The 20,322-nt window shown below is 39.5% G+C and overlaps 1 protein-coding gene across 1 annotated transcript in view; it reads right to left on the reverse strand.

Annotated features, from left to right (window-relative positions):
* IMPG2 (interphotoreceptor matrix proteoglycan 2) overlaps positions 1-20,322 on the reverse strand; it is a gene marked incomplete at both ends in the record, with an annotated part of 80,325 nt that overhangs the window by 37,383 nt on the left and 22,620 nt on the right. Inside the window, 4 exons of the mRNA XM_081086737.1 lie at positions 7,801-7,883; positions 8,783-8,832; positions 16,155-16,186; positions 19,036-19,202. Of these exons, the coding sequence (XP_080942863.1) occupies positions 7,801-7,883; positions 8,783-8,832; positions 16,155-16,186; positions 19,036-19,202 (332 nt within the window). The remainder of the gene's footprint in view (positions 1-7,800; positions 7,884-8,782; positions 8,833-16,154; positions 16,187-19,035; positions 19,203-20,322) is intronic.

Genomic DNA, 20,322 nt, shown 5'->3' on the forward strand with positions numbered 1-20,322 from the left:
TTAGAACCCAGGTTTTCCAGTGGCCAAGGCTGGAATAATTAGAGTGACAAAATGAGTACTGAATTATAATCCAAATAATAAAATAAACATTCATGAGTCCAGCCCTAGCCTGTTTGGCTCAGTGGATAGAGTGTTGGACCCCCGGACTGAAGGGCCCTGGGTTCGATTCCAGTCAAGGGCACATGCCCAGGTTGCAGGCTCAATCCCCAGTGGGGGTGGGGGGGGGGGGCGGCATGCAGGAGGTAGCCAATGAATGATTCTCTCTCATCATTGATGTTTCTACCTCTCTTTTCATCTCTGAAATAAATATATATATTTTTTAAAAATTCATGAGTCCATGCTAATGTGATTTAATAAATAAATCTGAGAGAAGTGACAATAGTTTCTTACAAAAGAATTCCAATTAATAAATGCAAAAGGAATGAGGGGACTAGAAATCACTACTAGAACATACAGTAATAATTGCTTAAGCTCATCTAATCCAAGTCCTTCCATTTGATACACAAGAAAACCAGGGATTGGAATGGAAGAATGGCTAGCCTGCGGGCTCACAGCCAATGGCAGAGTCAGGAAGAGAATACAAGGGCTTCATCACTGTGCCATTTCATCTCTGATGGATCACATAATCAGCGACTTTCAAAACTTTAGAAGATCCCACCATGGCTTCTGATGCTTGAATTCTCTCCACACTATCCCTGACAACAGGCTGCTCATCCTCAATTTAAATGGCTCTGATGAGAAAGAGTCATGACCTTCAAAGGCAGACCATTGCATTTCCAAAAGAAGCTCTCATGGTTATAATGTTTTCAATATTAAACCCAAATTTATTTTCCTGTAAGTGTTAACCATTGTTCCCAGTTCTATAACCTGGGACACCTATAAACACTGTGGTCACCAGAGAGCCCTTCAAATAAATACAGGCAGCCATCATGTCTTTCCTGACTTCTCCCTGGTTCTTCTCCTGCAGACACATCTCAGGCTTGTAGTGTCTTCCTCACAGTGTGGCACACACCAATGAGGTCCAATAACCACTTCCCTTGTGATAAACTCTATATCTGTATTATACAACCCAAAACCACACTAGCTTTTACTAGGTGATTCTCTCCCGGCCCCCCCCCCCCACCCCGTAACTGCATCATACTGCTGATTCATATTGAGAGTAACACCAACACAAACTCTTAGTCTTAAATAGAATTTTGTACCAGACTTTGCATTTTTCCATCTTAAATTTTGCCTCACTAGATTTGGGCAGAAACTTCCATTTCCAGTGTTATTTTAAAAGAAATAGGCTTAGTAACCTTACTGCTACATAATGCCTAAAATGCTGAATAAGTATATTTAATGTTTTTAAAGCATAGCTCATTTGCAAGAAAGAAATCCCCAATAGGTCAATAAAGATTAGAGGAATCCAGGGAGGTGATTGAGTGTTGTTTGTGTACATGGTGTATCTGCTGATCCCTTGAGGCCTCAGCTTTAGTTTTACCTTTTATCACATAGTGGAAGGTCTGCACATGTTTAAAATCAGACCAGAGACTCTCACATAAAGTAAGGATTCTAAAAGCTCTATAGACAGTTTGAAACAAATTAGACTAAGTTGAAGGGAGAATTAATGAACTGAAAGGCGTATTTGAAAGCGAAACAGAAAGATAAAGAAATTAAAGTTATTAGAGAAATAAACATGAGAAATGAAATGAGGTCAGACAGATATAATCATAAGGGATAACAGCTGAGAATTTCTTTTATAACCATTTTTGTGAAACTGCAGAATCCCAAATACTGTATAGTATTTTACATATATATAGTATATGGGATATACAGAATTAGGGATTTTGCAGTTTTACAAAAATGGATATAGATGTATATTTATGTTTACTTATTTTGCTTTGGATTTGTTGTATGTCCTTATTGTAAGGCTTCATGTCTATCATACATTCTGAGAAATTCTCAGCTGTTATCTCTTGTGAGATATATATATATATATATACGTATATATGTGTATATATATGTGTGTGTGTGTGTGTGTATATATATATATATATATATATATATATATATATATATATACACACACACACACACACACATACATACATATATCCTACCTAATAAAAGACAAAAAGGGTAATTAACCATACCTCTGCTACTCTTCCCATTGGCTAATTAGGGCAATATGCAAATTAACTGCCAACAAAGATGGTGGTTAATTTGCATACATAGGCACAATGATGGGAGGTGAAAGGGGAAGGATGGAAGAACAGTGATTGGAAACCCAGGCAGCAGGCAAGAGCGGGGGGGGGCGGGGGGGGGTGGGGGGGTGCCGCCCCGCCTGCGGCCCAGTGGTCACCATGGTGATCGGAGGGAGAGAGAGCTGCATTGGGATCGGAGAGCCAGGGCGCAGGTGAGGCGGCACCCCGGCACCTCAGCACCTGACATGCAAAGGTCGGGGATGAAATGACTTTTCTCAACCACATCTGCAAATATCCTGGAGAAGGCATCACTGAAGAGTTCACAACAATTCTCTTACTTGGCAAGGAAGAAAACAGTTGGCAACGGAAACAATCCCTTACATCAAAGTTAAGGTACCTCTGAGTAAAAAAGAATATTTCCAACGTAAAGGAGGGAGCAGGCAAAAATAATAGGTTCTCATGACTTCTACTGAAGTTTGAGCATATGACAGAGTCAAAACGAACATACAAATTAAAACAGACAGTGGACATTCAAATGACCCGAATCAACTGTCACTGTTTGTCCCAATAGCAGCAATGCTTATGTGAGAATATAGTGTAACAAACATACAAAACAAGTCACATGATAAGAGAGGTTCGGCTTCTAAAGTAAATTGAATATGTTCTTTAAAAATTCTCATGTCCTCCCCTCTGACTATAATTCTTAATTTTCCAATCAGAAAATTACCCCAGGTAATCCAGTAACATGTAGAACTCCAGTAACTTAACTTATTTTAAAAAACAAACATCCCAACCATTTTTAAAATATTTAAATTGATATTTTAGGGTTAAAATTATAGAAGATATTTAGATCCAAATATATTTTCTGAATAGAAAATATTTCAGTTTTTGATTTAAAAAATAAACATAAAAAAATATATGTGACACATTTTCCCAAGGAACTATGAATTAGTACCTTTCCCTCTAATTTTCTTCAAATTAAGAGAATCTATGGAGTTTCCTATACTGCACAAGTTTTAATGAAAGAAAGTAAGACTTTCTAAGAGCATCAAATACATGTTTTCTTATTTACAAACATATATACTCCTCTCTCTCTCTCTCTCTCTCTCTCTCTGTGTGTGTGTCTCTCTCTCTCAAATATATTCTTACTGATTCAGAGAGGAAGGGAGAGGGAGAGAGATAGAAACATCAATGATGAGAAAGAATCATCGATTGGCTGCCTCCTACACGCCCTGTACTAGGGATCAAGCCCACAACCCAGGCATGTGGCCTGACCTGGAATCAAACTGTGACTTCCTGGTTCATAGGTCAATGCTAAACCACTGAGTCACACCGGCCGGGCTCAATTCTTATTTATAAATTCATTCCAAGGACATATACAGCTTGAAAAGCTTTGGAAGTAGTTTAAAAAAAACTAGCTTTTAAGTAACAAGAAAACAGTTATAGAAGGAAGTTTAAATTAAAAGAAAAAAATTGTTTTAATTTTTTCAAGAGTGGGAACATCCTCCATGAAAATGTGTACCTTGACTGTGGATGGCTGGGTGGCCTTATCACAACTTAGGAATTCAAATGCTTTTTACAATGAAAAGAAAGAGAGTTTCATCTCATTTCTCTCCCAGGGTAGATGTCTGTCAATAGAAGGTGGACATCAATAAAAGGAGGGGCTTGCACAATCAATCCAGAAAGTCAGCATTCTATGAATAATCCAGAACCGAGTATTTATCTCCTCTGCCACACACCCTCCCTCCCAGCCAGTGAGCAAGATAATTGCTCTCAAGTCAAGCTAAGTGCCTCCCAGTCACAGTGGTCCAATGCTGACATACAAAGCATACAAATAATTCTCACTCTGGCATAAAAGTGACAACTTTCTTGGAAGAAAAGCAGATACTGTAAATTTCTCAAAGTCTTCCTGAAACATTTTTTAAAGTAATTTTTACTTCTTTAGAAAAAATGCATACATGGCAAACAATCTGTAATAAAAGGCCCATTCTATAAAATTGTACCTGGTCCTACTCATATCTGCAATCATAACCATATTTACAGACAAATATATCTATACTAATAAAAGAGTAATATGCTAATTAGACTGGGAGACCTTCCAGATGTTCTTCTGGACAAAGCCATGGTGGCGGGGCCGAGGTAGAGGTGGTTAGAGGCCAAGAGGGGAGGGCAGTTGTGGGTGATCAGGCTGGTTGGGGGCGGGGCCATTGGGGGTAAGCAGACCAGCGGGGGGGCAGTTGGGGGTAAGCAGGCCATCAGTGGGGGTCAGTTGGAGGTGATCAGGACAGCAGGGGGGCAATTTGGAGTGAGCAGGCCAGCAGGGGGACAGTTGGGGATGAGCAGGCCAGTGGGGAGGGAAGGTAGAGGTGAGTAGGCCAATGGGGGGGGGGGCAGTTTGGGGTGATCAGGCTGGCGGGGGGGGGGGGCATTTGGGTGCAAGCAGGCCCGCAGGCAGAGTGGTTAGAGGCAATCAGGCAGGCAGGCAGGCAGGTGAATGGTTAGGAGCCAGCAGTCCTGGATTGCAAGAGGGATGTCCAACTGCTGGTTTAGCCCTGATCCCTGTAAACTGGCAGTAGGACATCCTTCGAGAGGTCCCAAATTGGAGAGGGTGCAGGCCAGGCTGAGGAACACACCCTCCCCTGCGCACGAATTTCGTGCACCGGGCCACTAGTGTATATATATATATATATATATATATATATATATATATATATATAGAGAGAGAGAGAGAGAGAGAGAGAGAGAAGACAAGGAATATTTTTAAAAGGGGAGCTCCTTTCAAAGGGATCACAATGTCCTGAAACAAGAGAATCCCCATGCAGTTAAATGTATTATTTGTAGTTCATTGTATATATATTTATACTTAAGTTTATTGCATCATAAACTACATATAATTCATTTCAATAATGCATATTTTGCTTTTTAAAATAATCCTGTTTGTTGTCTTCATGACTCTCAAGTTAAAGAATCCCTGTGGGGAAGAATAGGACTTGTATTTGCTTGCATGTGCCTTTAAGAAGCCTGGAGCCTGGCTGGTGTGTCGACCTATGAATCAGGAATTCAGGGTTTGATTTCAGGTCAGGACACATGCCCAGGTTGTGGACTTGATCCCAGTAGGGGACATGCAGGAGGCAGCAGATCAAAGGTTCTCTCTCATCATTGATGTTTCTATCTCTCCCTTTCCCTTCCTCTCTGAAATCAATATTTTAAAAAATGAAATCTGGAATAATTCACAAGAATATAGCAAAAGCAATTGTCTGATAGGGTGTGGAGAAGGGTAGTGTAGAGTGGAAACTGGGAAGATGACAGGGTTAAATATGTGACCTATTATCTCTTATATTTGTAATTCTTAGACCCATGTGAATATAATATCCCTAAAAAAATAAGCAAAAAAAAACAACAACAAAAGGACTTCCAAAAAAAAAGTAGACAAAAACAACCCAAATAACAACTGAGCTGATCAGTAAGTTCCCAGTTGTAACAATAAAAATTAGAAAATAGTGAAATAAACCTTGACCTCAAAAAAATACCTCAATCAAGAATTTAATACAGGTTTAAAATATTTTTCTAAAATAAGGGAATAATAAAGATATTTTCAAGTGATCAAAAATTGAGATTGAACCAGTGAGAGACTCTCACTAAAGTAATATCAGGAGCATATATATCAGAAGGAAAGTTAGCCTCAAATAGATGTCTAAAATGCAAAATGCAAAAAAAATAATTTTAAGAAAATAAAATGATAAACATCATTTATCAGTGTATATAAATGTAAAATGAACTTTACTATATAAAAAATATTGTATAGTCTAAGTTATAGGAGTAAAAAGAGAGAAAACTAAAGTAGAGGGAGGAAAAGAATAAAAATAGAATATAAATCAGTAGGGTGGTCATTTGAGGTACAGTATTCTAATCTTCCCATGTTGCTCAGGATAAGGACAAAGATTTTGACACATTTAAACTTTGATAGAATAAACATGCATTATAACTTATAGTGTAACTACAAACAAAATAGAAAAAGTATATGATTGCTGAAATGGTAGATGGAAAAATATATTAGGAAAAACTGAAATGCCAAATTGTACCTTGGGTTTTATTTTGGACTAATTTTTGTTAGGTATTTCTATAGTGTTTTGTTCTATAAATTGGCTTCAAATTACCCTTTCTGTTTGGGATATTAATATTCCAATTGATTATACACAATTCCTTCATTTCTACTATAGTAAATTTTATCTCGTTCTATAAAACATTCCAGACCTAAATCATAATTATTCTGATTCAAGTTCAGAACTACAGTATCACTTTTTATTCATTCATTCACAAATATTTCTCAAGTGGTGATATTTTTAGCACCATCAACTTTGAACACAGTGGTACTGAAGGTAAAAGTACTGATTTGGGCATCAACTCAGGCATCCCAATCTACTACCAGCCTTGTTCGGTTATAGGGAGGCTGGTGGGGCAGAGTGGGTGATTTATTCTGATTTTATATGTTAAAATGTTGAAGTTTAGGAAGAGAAGATGCAAGGTAACTAAACTGTGCCTTTCTAGTGAATATGTTCAGTCAAACTTTGCTATATATTAAGTAATCAAGAATTTATAAACCCCCAAAATTTAAAAATACATATTTAACAACATTTCTAATACAACATGTCCACCTTCCTGGGCAGTGTGTACTTTTTAAAGAATCTGAATGTGGTAAAAAAAAAAATCAACTTAATGTTGTACAGTGGCCAGGTTACTATTAATAATGATGTATGTGAAAAGAATGGTGCTTCTAGATTTTTTTAAAGTATATTTTTTTAAAATATATTTTATTGATTTTTTACAGAGAGGAAGGGAGAGGGATAGAGAGTTAGAAACATTGATGAGAGAGAAACATCGATCAGCTGCCTCCTGAACATCCCCCACTGGGGATGTGCCTGCAACCGAGGTACATGCCCTTGACCGGAATCGAACCTGGGACCCTTGAGTCCACAGGCTGACGCTCTATCCACTGAGTCAAACCGGTCATGGCTTAAAGTATATTTGTATTGATTTCAGAGAGGAAGGGAGAGGGAGAAATAGAAACATCAATGATGAGAGAGAATCATTGATCAGCTGCCTCCTGCACACCCCACAATGGGATCAAGCCTACAACCTAGGCATGTGCCCCTGACTGGAATCGAACCTGAGAACTTTCAGTCCGAAGGCTGACACTCTATCCACTGAGCCAAACCAGCCAGGGCTGCTTCTAGATTTTTTAATGACATAAAATCTATATCCTTTCACTCTGAAGAAGAGGAAGCTAAGTCCTGACTGATTTAGGGATAGAAGAATATAGGCAAATGTCCCCATAGTAAATTATGTCCTGTAGCCCACAGGAGATGGTGAGTGGGCTTACCACGGACAATTCCCCAGATCCTGAGCCATCTCATTTACAAGTTGAAGCCCTCTCTCGCCAAAAGCAGTTTTACTTGACTCTCCAAGGAATCTTTTTAATGCACTGGTTTTAGAATCCAAAACATTTCCATCAAGGGAACCACAGGAAGTCCTGTGTACTCTGACAATGGCATAATAACCTCCCTTAACCCCTGTTCTCCATGTTATAAACTAAACAAAACAGAGCGTCACTCACACTCTCCTCTGGTCTCCCCAAGCTGCTCTCTGAGGTACCTGCAGAGGAGGTCACCCCTGGATATGGAATTCTGAGGGCAGCACCTAATGGAAAAAGAAAAACATGTGCATGAATCCAGTCCCTGACCAAGTCCGAACCCATATCAGGAAATAAGGAACTGACCTCTAAACCATTTCCATAAGTCATTTGCTTTTTCACTTTGGAAATTCTGTGCATTCTAACCTTAAGACACATTTGCATAGAGTCTTCCCAGGATAAGAAATTATTATGATTCATTCATTCATTCAACAAGCATTTACTGAACACCTAGTACATGTCAGGCTCTATGCAAGATGCTATGGATTCAGACAAAGTCCCTGTCCTTGAAGAGCTCTCTAGGAAAGGGGACAGACACTGAAGGAAGTGATACTACCACAGAGCGGGTGGGTGAAGGTTGGAGACTAAGCATGAATTGATCACTGTTGAAGCTGGGCCTTGTGCTATCCTAATTTTTGTGTATGTTTGAAATTTCCAATAAAGAGAAGCTTTTAAAAAATTAACAAAGAAAGGAACTATCAATTGACAGGAAATAGAGAGGCCAGAGGAACATGTTAAAGTACATGGCAGAATGCAGCCAGAAAACTCCTTACTCTGGGAAACTCTACAAGACAAATGACAAATTCTGGGCCCAGGAATGTCCTCCCTGTTGCATGAGCAGTGGTTAGAGTGTTTGCCTTACAGTAATTCTTTAGGTCGTACATTTGTTTTAAGCAGTTTTCTGATTTGTATCATACTCAATAACTAAAGGTTTGTAAGTACCCACAACATAATGCCATGAAATAAATGTTTTAATTACTTTTTCTTGAGGCTCTTGAACAACATATATATATAGAGAGAGAAACACAGTATTTTTTAAATGTGAGCTGAAAAATGTTTGCTTGCAAGATTGTATTAAACCACAAATAATTTTCAAAGAAAAGTAAGTAAAGGCACAAAAGCATACCTTCCAATGTTGAGGTATCACCAACAGGAACTAGAGATGACAACTCAGGGCTAGGGGGAAAAAATGTTTGGGGTTAATAAAATGATAGCAATGTGAGGGCTTATGTGGTGCTTTCTTTTCCCAAAAAGGAATTAGCTATATTTCATTTTTTTAATTTTTAATTGATTTTTAGAGAGAGAAACATCAATTGACTGCCTCCTGCACAAGTCTGCACACACCTCACATTGCCCCCACTGGGGATCGAGCCCCTACTGGGGGATTGAGCCCGCAACCCACACTGGGCAGGTCAGGAATTCATTAGATTTTCAAAAAAGGATTCCAAATCAAAGTACTGAATAACAAGTTTTTTAAAAATAGTCTTCATGACCTACTAACCAGTTTGGCTCAGTGGATAGAGCATCAGCCTACGGACTCCGGGGTCCCAGGTTCGATTCCAGTCAAGGGCATGTACCTTGGTTGCGGGCACATCCCCAGTGGGGTGTGTGCAGGAGGCAGCTGATCGATGTTTCTCTGTCATGGATGTTTTTAACTCTCTATCCCTCTCCCTTCCTCTCTGTAAAAAAAAATCAATAAAATATATTTTTTTAAAAATAGTCTTCATAATTTATTTATTTTCTATTTATTGATTCCTACTCAATTTGAATCATGCTATACAAAGTACTCACCCACTTATTACATCATCCCTCTTCCATTTTATTTCTTCTCAGTTTTTATCACTATGTGAAATTATTTTGTTCATTTATTATCTACTAGAGGCCTGGTGCATGAATTCATGTGCTGGTGGGGTCCAGCCGGCCTGCCCTGATGCAGGCAATTAGGGGCGGGATGGCTGGGGTGAGGGGCCATGGGCAGGGCTGGGCGGTATGAAGGGCCAGGGGGGGCAGTTTGCTGGCCTACCCCACCCCTGATCGGGGTAGGGGTACCCACTTAGGGGTGGGGCCAGGCAGGGCGAGGAACCGCAGGCATTCTGGTCGTTCTGCCGTTCGGTCAATTGTCATATTACCCTTTTATTATATAGGATTTCTTTATTTCTGTCTCCAATCCCTTAATCTTCTAGGATGGCATTGTCTAATATGGTAGTTACTGGACATATGTGGCAATTTAAATTAACTAAAACTGCATAAAGTTTAAAATTCAGTTCCTCATTCACACTAATCACATTTCAAGTGCTCAATAGTCCCATGTGGTTAATGGCTGCACATTGGACAGCACAGTACAGAGCATTTCCATCACCACAGGGAAAGAACTGCCTTAAGGATCTAAACTCCTTGAGATCAAGGACTTTACCTGCCATGTTCTTGGTGTATCTCCAGCCTAAATAGTATCTGCTATTTAGTAGACATGAAATAGATTTTTTAATATATTTTCATTGATTTCAGAGAGGAAAGGAGAGGGAGAGAGAGATAGAAATATCAAAGATGAGAGAGAATCATTAATTGGCTGCCTTCTGCAAGCCCCACACTGGGGATCAAGCCCGCAACCCGGACATGTGCCCCAACTGGGAATCGAACCATGACCTTCTGGTTCATAGGTCAATGCTCAACCATTGAGCCACGCCAGCTGGGCTTAAATAGATCTTTTTGAATGAATAAATAAATACTATTGGCAAAACAGTGTAGGAGGCATGCGTCATATAGTTGTTAACAAAACACCCATGGTCTACGAAAGCTACAGTCTTCTAGAAAACAGATACCAAATAAATGATTATAAATACAATTAGTACAGATTGAAAAGTACTAGCTTCTAAGGGGAACATATAAGCACAACTTTCATCTCATTTGAGAGATCATAGAAATCATAAAATCACTTTCTATAAAGAAAGTCGAGCTTGGAGAAACGGCTGCTGTAGGCCACACTGCTAGTAGGCTTTAGGTCCCCAGCTGTCCTTCAACCACGCAACTGAAAGCAGAGATCCCCACTCTGAAGGAAAGAAAGTAGGTTTTTGCAAGTCCAAATTTATATACTCAAAAAATATAAAAATTAAATTACAGTAATTTGGGGAAGTTTCAGAACTTTGAAGTTTGTGTGCATGTTCTAAGGTAATGGGCTATTTCATTACCCTTTTTCAAAGGAGCTGGATGGTGATAACACCAATTTTCAATTCATAGTAATTGAAAACTCTATTCAACTTTACACAGTCAGCCTCCTAAGGCAATTCAATCACAGTCAAAAATGTTTCCCTCACAGACTTGCCAATATGCCATGAGTCCCATCTTTAGAACAACTCCTTTGGATTGCCCTGCTGCTCCAAATTAGCTTATTGGGGGGAGGGGACTCAAAGCCACCAGATAAACATGGCACACATCTTCAGGCATCAATTTTACTTGCTGCATAGGCAGTTGGAGAGCTAAGTAACAACTAATAAATAATTTAAAATATTTTAATATTTTTTAAATGTGGCTATAGTATGGATTATATAAAGTTTAAATAAATATTAAGATAAAACATGATCATTCAAAGGCATTTCATGCCTGGAACTGGAGTGGGGAGTCAACAAGGTCTATAATCCCTAAACTTTCAGGCTTCAGTAGAAAATTTGAGAAACACAGATTAAAACAAAGCAAAACAACAACAACAACAAAAAGCATGATTCTTCTGGCTTTTAAAAATACTATCTAAAAAAATAATATTTTAAACTATTACACCAAACCTATCACTATCAGTTATTCATAGTGCATTTGTAGGACAATGCTTACTAAGTGAGCTGTCATCTAGAAGGATCTAAAGCAGTGGTTCTCAACCTTCTGGCCCTTTCAGTACAGTTCCTCGTGTTGTGACTCAACCATAAAATTATTTTCGTTGCTACTTCATAACTGTAATGTTGCTACTGTTATGAATCGTAATGTAAATATCTGATATGCAGGATGGTCTTAGGCGACCCCTGTGAAAGGGTCATTCAACCGCCAAAGGGGTCGCGACCCACAGGTTGAGAACCACTGATCTAAAGGAATATGACATCTGGATAAGTCATTATGATGTGTGATGAGCTGAGTAAACATCAAGAAGCTTCTTTATTTTTTTTCTTTCTTTTTATTGATTTCAGAGAGAAGATGAGAGAGGGAGAGAGAGATAGAAACATCAGTGATGAAAATCGTCAGCCTCTTGCATGCCCCCTACTTGGGATCGAGCCCACAACCCAAGCATGTGCCCAGACTGAGTACTCCTGGTTCATAGGTTGACGCTCAACCACTGAGCCACAGTAGGGGGCAAAAAGCTTTTTGCACCCATGTTGGTGTGGTTCAGTTGGTTGGGTGTCATCCTGTGTATTAAAAGGTTGCCGGTTTGATTTCCAGTCAGGGTACATGCCGGGTTGTGGGCTCAATCCCCAGTAGGGGACGTGCAGTAGGCAGCCAATTGATGTTTCACTTTAACATTGATGTTTTTCTCTCCCTTTTCTTTCCTCTCTCTCTAAAAATCAATAAAAGAAAATTTTTAAAGAGTCTTCTTGGGTTACAGGAGGTAGAGCTAAAAAAAAAAATGAGATTCAGATGCATTTGAAACAAACATTAACATAATTAGTTCTGAATAGGGTCTATCAATTGTCCACAAGGCAGAACCCTTCCCATACCCTCACCTGATACATGAAAAAATGAGGCCCACATGGGTAAAGCCATTTTCCCAGGGTCACCAAATAATGCAATATAACCCAAAGCCACACCTAAACTTTCTAACTGTATCCAGTTCCCTTTTCAACAATAATAACAGCAAGAATGATTACAACTAAATTTCCTAAGCCCTCATTACAGGTCAAGCACTGTGCTAAGTAGTTTATCTTAGTTAACTCGCAACAATCTTAAGAGGAAGATATTAGTATCCCCATTTATACAGATGAGGAAACTAATGCTAGAAGTGGTTAAGAATTTGCTCAGGTGACAAAGTTGGCCAGGGAAAGAGCTGTAATGTAAAATAGACCCATTTGGTTCCAGAAACCTCACTCTTACCCACCTTAATTCCTTACAACACGGCCTTCACGTGGCCCGTATTCTCTAGAAGGGCAACCAACATGGTTTCACCTTATCTTAACGTCAGTGGCCTACCTAAACTAAACAACCTAAAATAAATAAATAAATAAATAAATAAATAAATAAATAAATAAATAAATAATAACAAAAATAGATAAACTAAACAACCTAAAAGTCAAAGAGTATATGACCCCAGAAAAAGGAAGGGAAACCCAGTCAGAGCTGGAGAGCCATAAGCCACCGGGTATAAAGAGCAAAGAGGTCAAAGTAAGGCAAAGCAGCCAAAGCACAGCACAGTAATTAGAACAGGAAGTTGGGATGACAACAGTGAAACCAGACCTCACCTGGAGTTGGGCAAATTGTCCCCCACATCAAAATCAGATTTATGCTAATTCTGTACGTAAGCAATCCGATGGAGAAGTGTGCTTACTTCAGAAAAATTACTGAATTCAAAATAACATTGCTTTAATGATGATAAGTAGACAACTCTCCATAATTGAAATTATCTGCCTAACACTCCAACACTAATCCCTCCCCTTCCCCCTCTGTTTTCAAAAGACAGTAAAGAACACTTAACAACAAGAACCCTTTCACACGTTCTCATCAGGCAGGCCTCCTGAAGGGATCGGCTGAGGTGTCACTCACAGCAGAACTAGAGCACAGAGTCATGTTGAGTTTGGAGACAGAAAGGCTTCTTCATTTCCAAGCCAAACCACAAATTTGAAGTTGTTCAGTTAAGACCTTTAGTTTAGTACCAACAGCAAACAACCCCCTGTGGTCTCATTTCCTCAGCTCATCCAGCACATCATTTATTCCTCGCTGCTGCTGCCTAATCATGTCAGTGGAATTCAGGTGGGATTATGTCAGAAAATATCACAGCCACATGGAACAGAAGTGTAAAAATGTAGTGAAACAAGCCAAGCATAATCTCCTGTCTAGATGACTACTCCCCCTGACAGTTTTCTATACTTTGCTTTGTTCTTAAATCTGTTCATTGTAATCAGCATGTGACAACAGAACTCAAGGCACCGAGCCAGAAATCCTGGGTGCTGGTCCCAGATGTATAATTAACTTTGTGCATGACTTGGAAAAATACCTCAGTTGCTCTGAGACTCATCTCCAAAACAGAACCACCTCCCTGCCCTACCTATTTCACAAAGGTATTGATGAAAACTAAATAAAATCTCATGTGCAGAGCATTACAAAAAGTACTAAGTGCTAAGCCAATATAGGAGAAAACAGGGGTTACTGAAGCAGTGACATGTGTCATCCACACAGAATAAAACATTTGCTTTAAAAAAATGTATATTTGCCTTTGTGATCTATGATAGGCATTCTCAACTACAAATGTAAGTAATTGAGATACTCCCCCCACCCCTCACCTCCCGACACACACACACCCAACAACAACAAAAAATCCCAAAGAACAGTCCTTACACTGAGAGGTCTGATAATGAACTTGGGTGATCGGGTAGAAATTCAGTAATTCATTTAACAAATATTTAATGAGCACATGCCCTAAACTGAGCTTTATACTGGTTATTGAGGATATGGTAAGACCCTATAGCAGGGTTAAGCAGCGACTGGAGCCACATGGAGCTGCCTTCAAGATGTCTAGTTGAAAGACCTTGTATGCAAATATGCATAACCCATGGACACAGACAATAGGGCGGTGAAGGCCTGGGGGAGGGGAGCAGGCTGGAGGGGGTCAAAGAGGGGAAAAAGTGGACATATATAATACTTTCAATAATAGAGATTTATTTTTTTTTTAAAGATGTCTGGTTGTAACGGAGACAAGAGCTGGAGGGAAGGCCATTTGTAAAATAGGTCATGTGGCAGAGACTTGAGCATGTTTAAATACTAATGGGGATGAGTTAATAATGGGAAAGTTGAAGACTCGGGAGAAAGAGAGAAACAATGACAGGCAGAGATTTCTAAGAGGTAAGATGGGTGTGAAGTCCTGAGTATGGTGGGAAATGCTTTTTTTTTTTTTTTTTTTTTTTGCTTTTTTAAAGATACTTTGGCAGATGACAGTAGGGAAAGCTTAAAACAACACATTGCAGCCCAGCCAGTATGGCTCAGTGATTGAGTGTTGACCTCTGAACCAGGAGGTCATGGTTCGATTCTGATCATAGGGGAGTGCAAGAGGCAGAAGGCAGCCAATCAATGATTCTCTCTCATCATTGATGTTTCTATCTCTCCTCCCTTCCTCTCTGAAATCAATAAAAATATACATGAAAACCTCAATACTTCTTCCGGTTAAGAGCCATATTTAGTCAGTATTTAAGTACTTCTTAGCCATATAAGATCTATAAAATATGCTATCATTTTTATCAGGTACAACCATGAAGATTACTGGCACTGGCAGGACTCACCGGACTATTTAGCCCCCGCCTGTGTGTTGCAATGGCAATCACAAGAAGCTCTGATTGGCCATGAAGAGTCCACACTCAGGAAACCACATGGTCCACATCTGAGTAGGGGCTCAGTCTCAGGCCCCAGCATAGACTCAGTGATAACATTAGCTGTACTAATAAGTGGGACCACAAAGAGTCCTACTTCCCTCCTCTTTACTCATGTTTGATTTGAAACGTATGTGTACCACACTACTACTCACATGTACACCCCAGCCGTGCTTTCGCCAGGACTCTGCTGTCAAGACTGGATCTCTGGACACTGACTCACCGACGTGGTTTTTCCAATGTCCTTCCCTTTCATTGGAGGCAAACTTCTGGACTCTGACCTGGATTGTATGCCCTAGCGGTGCTTTGCTAAATACTCACCCATATGCTGGCATAATCTAGATATTCTGAGTATGGAGAGAATTGGAAATCTTTAGCCCCACTAGGCTCAAAATCTCTCACTTACCATGACCTATTTTTCCTGCTACTGCTCAGGAGCCAGAAATGACCTTAACCCTAAACCTAAAGACCAATGAAGCCAAGATTCATAACACTAGAGGAGTCATCAAGGTTGTGCTATTCCGATACTTCAAAATCATTATCATCATTCCCCAGTAAAGTGATCCACACCACCACCCATCCTTTAATAAACTATCCTACACTAAGGTGCACCATTTCAGGGCAATTTTATCACTAGCCTGAAAGGCTCAACAACAGTAGGTCATTCCATATTTCATTTCCAGAAATCTATTTTTTCACCCAAGAGACACAAAAAGTCTGCCTCCTGGTAAGGTCAGACAGCAAACAAGAGCAGTGGCTGTGGTGGTGGTCTGGGAAGGGGAGTGGCCTCCAATGAGGAAAAGCATTTGGGACTTACCCACAGGCCTGGTCATTGCAAGAACTGGCAAGAAAATAGAGAGTGGCCATTAAATTTGGGGTGAGTCTTGGAGTAAGTATGATACACTTCTGTTGCCAAACATTAACTTAGGGGGGAAAATAGACACTTACCGGCTAACAGTTTCCTTTGTGTACGCCAGTTTCTAAGAAAAACAAAGATGAAAAAGAAAAGCCTAAGTAAGTTAACGACAGTTAATAAGCTGTAAATAAAACCTTTGGCATAGAGAGTCTAATGCCTTAACATTATAGAATCTATGTTATTATTCTCATTGATTAGACAAATAGGTGAAGCAAGGTACTACTGATGCCAAGTTTGTTTGTGACAGAACGCCCCTACGTGCAGTCTCTGTTTATGTGCCCAAAAGTTCCTGTGCTCTCCATTCGTGGACAGAAATTAACAGGCTTTACCTGCTGCTCATTCCCAAACCGTCTATAAATCAGAGATTGGTGGAGTTTTACCTTAACCTTCCATGGACTTAGAATCAAAGAATTTTGTGATCTAACATATGTATAGTAACTCTCATCCTAGAACAATATGAACATGTAGATAAAATAACTGGTAAATCTGCTTCTCCAGAATTCAAACAAAAAGACAAATTCTATCAATTATAGAATTATGTCTCCATTGCATTCCAAAGCAAATTGTTTCCAAACTTCCTCTAAGTTAGTGGTTTTCTTTTGAGACCAATATGATAAAAAGAACACCAGTAACTAGAAGTCAGAAAACCTAGTTTCAAGACCCATAGAGGCAAATCTGGTGTTAGACCTCAATTTCCTCATCTGCAAAATGGGGAGACTATTACTCTAACTCTTATAAATTACTCACTGCTCTTCTTACTCTACAGATTCTCCTAGAATAATCTCAGCCACTCTCATGGTTTTAATTACCACCTCAAAGCTGGTGATTCCTTCAGCTATATTTATAACCCTGACCACTCTCCTTATCTTCATACCTACATATCAAGTAATTCATATTTCACAGATGGCTCAGATCAACACATTTGAGAGTGGACTCATTCTCCCTCCACCCACCATCTACAAAGTTGCTTCCCTGCCTGAGTTCTCGTTCAATCATCCAAGCTAGAAACTGGGAGGCTTCTTGGACCACTGCTTCATCCTCTCCCTTTCTCACCAACCCATGACTTTAATCCAAACAAAACTAGACATGACTAATCTTGTTTCCCACATGTCTCTCGTGCTTCCTTTATCTCAAGGTCGAGTTAGGACCCACGTCCCCTCGGGCCTGGGGCACTGAAGCAGCATCCAACCTCTATTCCATCCTATAGTATATAGAAACTATAATGGCCTTTTTTAAAATGGAAAACTGTCAAATCAGCCTCTGTGACTCACCTACTTAAAACCCTTCAATGGTTTCCTGTTATCTAGAGAGTTAAACACAAACTTGTAAGTTACCCAATTTTCCAGTCTGATCTCCTGTCACTTCCGATATATTGGCCCAAGTCCTTCTCTACAAACACTTGGCCCATGTTGTCCTCTCTGCCTAGAATGTCCATTCCAAACTCCTTCTCATTTAGCTGATTTGTCCTTGTGATTTAAGATGCCACCTAGAGAACACATTTTCCCCCTTGGTCTGCATGTTCTACTAAATAATTATTGAAAGTATATTTCCCATGTCTTTAAAACTAAACTTACAAAAATTTCCACTTATAAGAGACACTTTCTGATTGTGGATCCTGAAAAACAAGATAGCAACTAAAAAGCGCTCCTGGTGGCTAATTGGACTCAAATTTTAAAATATATACTAGTAGAGAGAGAGAGCCCAGCAGCCATTTCTACACAGGGCCTCTCATGCAAACTGCACTTCAGGCAGAAGCCTGCACTGAACTGCCTGCCTTCACTGTGTTTCTGCCATCTGAGCCAGGAGTTCCTGAAATCCTATTTCAACCAGTAGGACTGAAGCTTTCCCCATCCAATCATAGCTCTGCAGCTCTATCCGCCCCCCCACTCCATCAGCTTCTTTGCCATCCAATCAGGACAGTGCCTTTTGGGCCAATCAAACTGCAAGGATTTGCATGAGGACAGACCAATAGGGACCAAGGACCAGGGGTGGGGACTTCTGTCTAAATAAGTCAGCTCCTCTCTGGCTCTGGGAGCACACTTTTCCTTTCCACTGAAGAGTGCATTTCCCAGGCTGAGCTGAAACACTGAAGATCTCTTGCTGGAGCAGACTAGAGAGGAGCAGAGCAGAGCTGTCTCATCAGAGAGGGGTCTGACCACAGGGCCACCTGGCCCCAAAGCAGTCTCACAGCCATACTGTTTTCACAGCCTTGCTCTATCACAGTTGAGCTGTTTTACACTGAATAAAGTTTCCCTCTTCACTGCACCCCTAATTTTGAATTCCTATTGGCGTTGAATTGGCACCAACGTAACATCACAAGAGGCTGTTGTTATGGTAATAACTCTACATCACAAATATTTGCTGCTCTATCAGTTGATCCTTATCAGGAACACAATGAGATGGACAATGCTGGTGTGTGTGTGTGTGTGTGTGTGTGTGAGTGTGTGTGTGTGTGTTCTTCAATACCTATTCCATATTAGCCACTGAAATGTGTAAAACTGGTAACAACTGAAAGGAGGGCCCAATGGTTTAAGGAAAAGAACATGGATTTCAGAAGAGAACTGGGTCTGGATTTCAGCTCCAGCCCATCTGGCTTTGTGATATAGGCTAAGGAATTTAATAACTCTCAGAGATTTATGTTCTTAGCCTAAATCTTTGCTGAGTACTATTTTAAATATTTACATTTATAAACAATGCTGAGACTTTTACTGAATTAACAATGTTTATTATAATGGCCAGAGCCAGAGCTACAAAGACTAGGCCAGGCCCCATGGCAGCTCACTAACATAGCCTAATGCAACAAATCAGAGTGGATGCAGGGATTTGCCACCTGTTCTCTCTTTCTTTAGGCCCTAGCTATATATCTAACCCCTACAATAGTCCAGCAATTCCTTCCCTTTTTACTATACTTACCTTCATAATTAGGCTTCTATGTTCCACAGACTGACTAAAATTTGTGCCCATTTCAAATATAGTTGTGATTTCATCCTCACATAAATTCATCCAGTAACGATATTCCTCACGCCCAGGAAATCGATCCCAAAAAGTCCTAAAGGCTTCCCAGACAGCTTCTTGACACACTGAAAAACAGATGGACAGGTGTTTTAACAAAAAGTTGATGCACTTTGGGGGTCTCACAATGATCATGGGCCTGTTTGTTTAGATTCCTGAGACACTTGCCCACAGTGTCCTTTTTGGAAGGACATGGGAATGATTCCCAGTCAACGCCCTACTGTTTCTGCATGTCCTGCTTTAACTTTTCAGCTCTGAAGAGAATTTTTATTCCCCATACTTTTCCCTTGAAAAGGGGATTGGTTCACCTCCAAATATGCAGGGTGTGTGTTTTTCCATCTCTTAAAAAAAATCCATGTTTTAGTTTTACAAAAGTGGAGCTGATATTGAGCATACCTCAATAAGTAAATGGATAAACAAATTGTGGTACATCCATATGATGAAATATTATTCAGCAATAAGAAGAAATGAGCTTTCAAGCCATGAAATGACATGGATAAGACTTAACTACTTATTGCTAAGTGAAAGAAGCCAATCTGAATGTATGATTCCAACTATATGACATTCTCGAAAAGGCAGAACTATGGAAATTGTAAATAGATTAGCAGTTTCCAGGGCTTAGGATTAAGGAAAGATGACTAGATAGAGCACAGAGGGATTTTTAGGGCAGTAAAACTATTTTGAATAATGATGTAATAGTGAATACATATCATTAGACATATGTCAAAACCCACATAATGTACAGCACAAAGAGTGAACCCTAATGTAAATTACACACTTTAGTTAAGAATAATGTGTCAACATGGAAGCTACATAGCATGTTATTAAACATGAATGGGTTACCAAATAGACTAAGGAAGAAATAAAAAACACCCTGGAAACAAATAAAAATAAACACACAAAAACCCAAAATCTATGGGACACAGAGAAATCAGTCCTGAGAGTGAAGTTCATAGCATTACAGGTCTACCTCAAAAACAAAAAAAAACTTTGAATAAGCTATCTAACCCTACAACTTAAAGAATTAGAAAGAGAACAACAAGAAAAGTCCAAAGTAGAAGGAAGGAAATAATAAATATCAGAGCTGAAATAAATGACACAGAGACTAAAAAAAATAATAATAATAAGATCAATAAAACCTCCAAGACCTGGTTCATTGAAAAGATAAACAAGATTGATGAACCTCTA

Source organism: Myotis nattereri (genome assembly GCF_964212035.1).
Source record: "Myotis nattereri genome assembly, chromosome: 3".
Classification (NCBI taxonomy): Eukaryota; Metazoa; Chordata; class Mammalia; order Chiroptera; family Vespertilionidae; genus Myotis; species Myotis nattereri.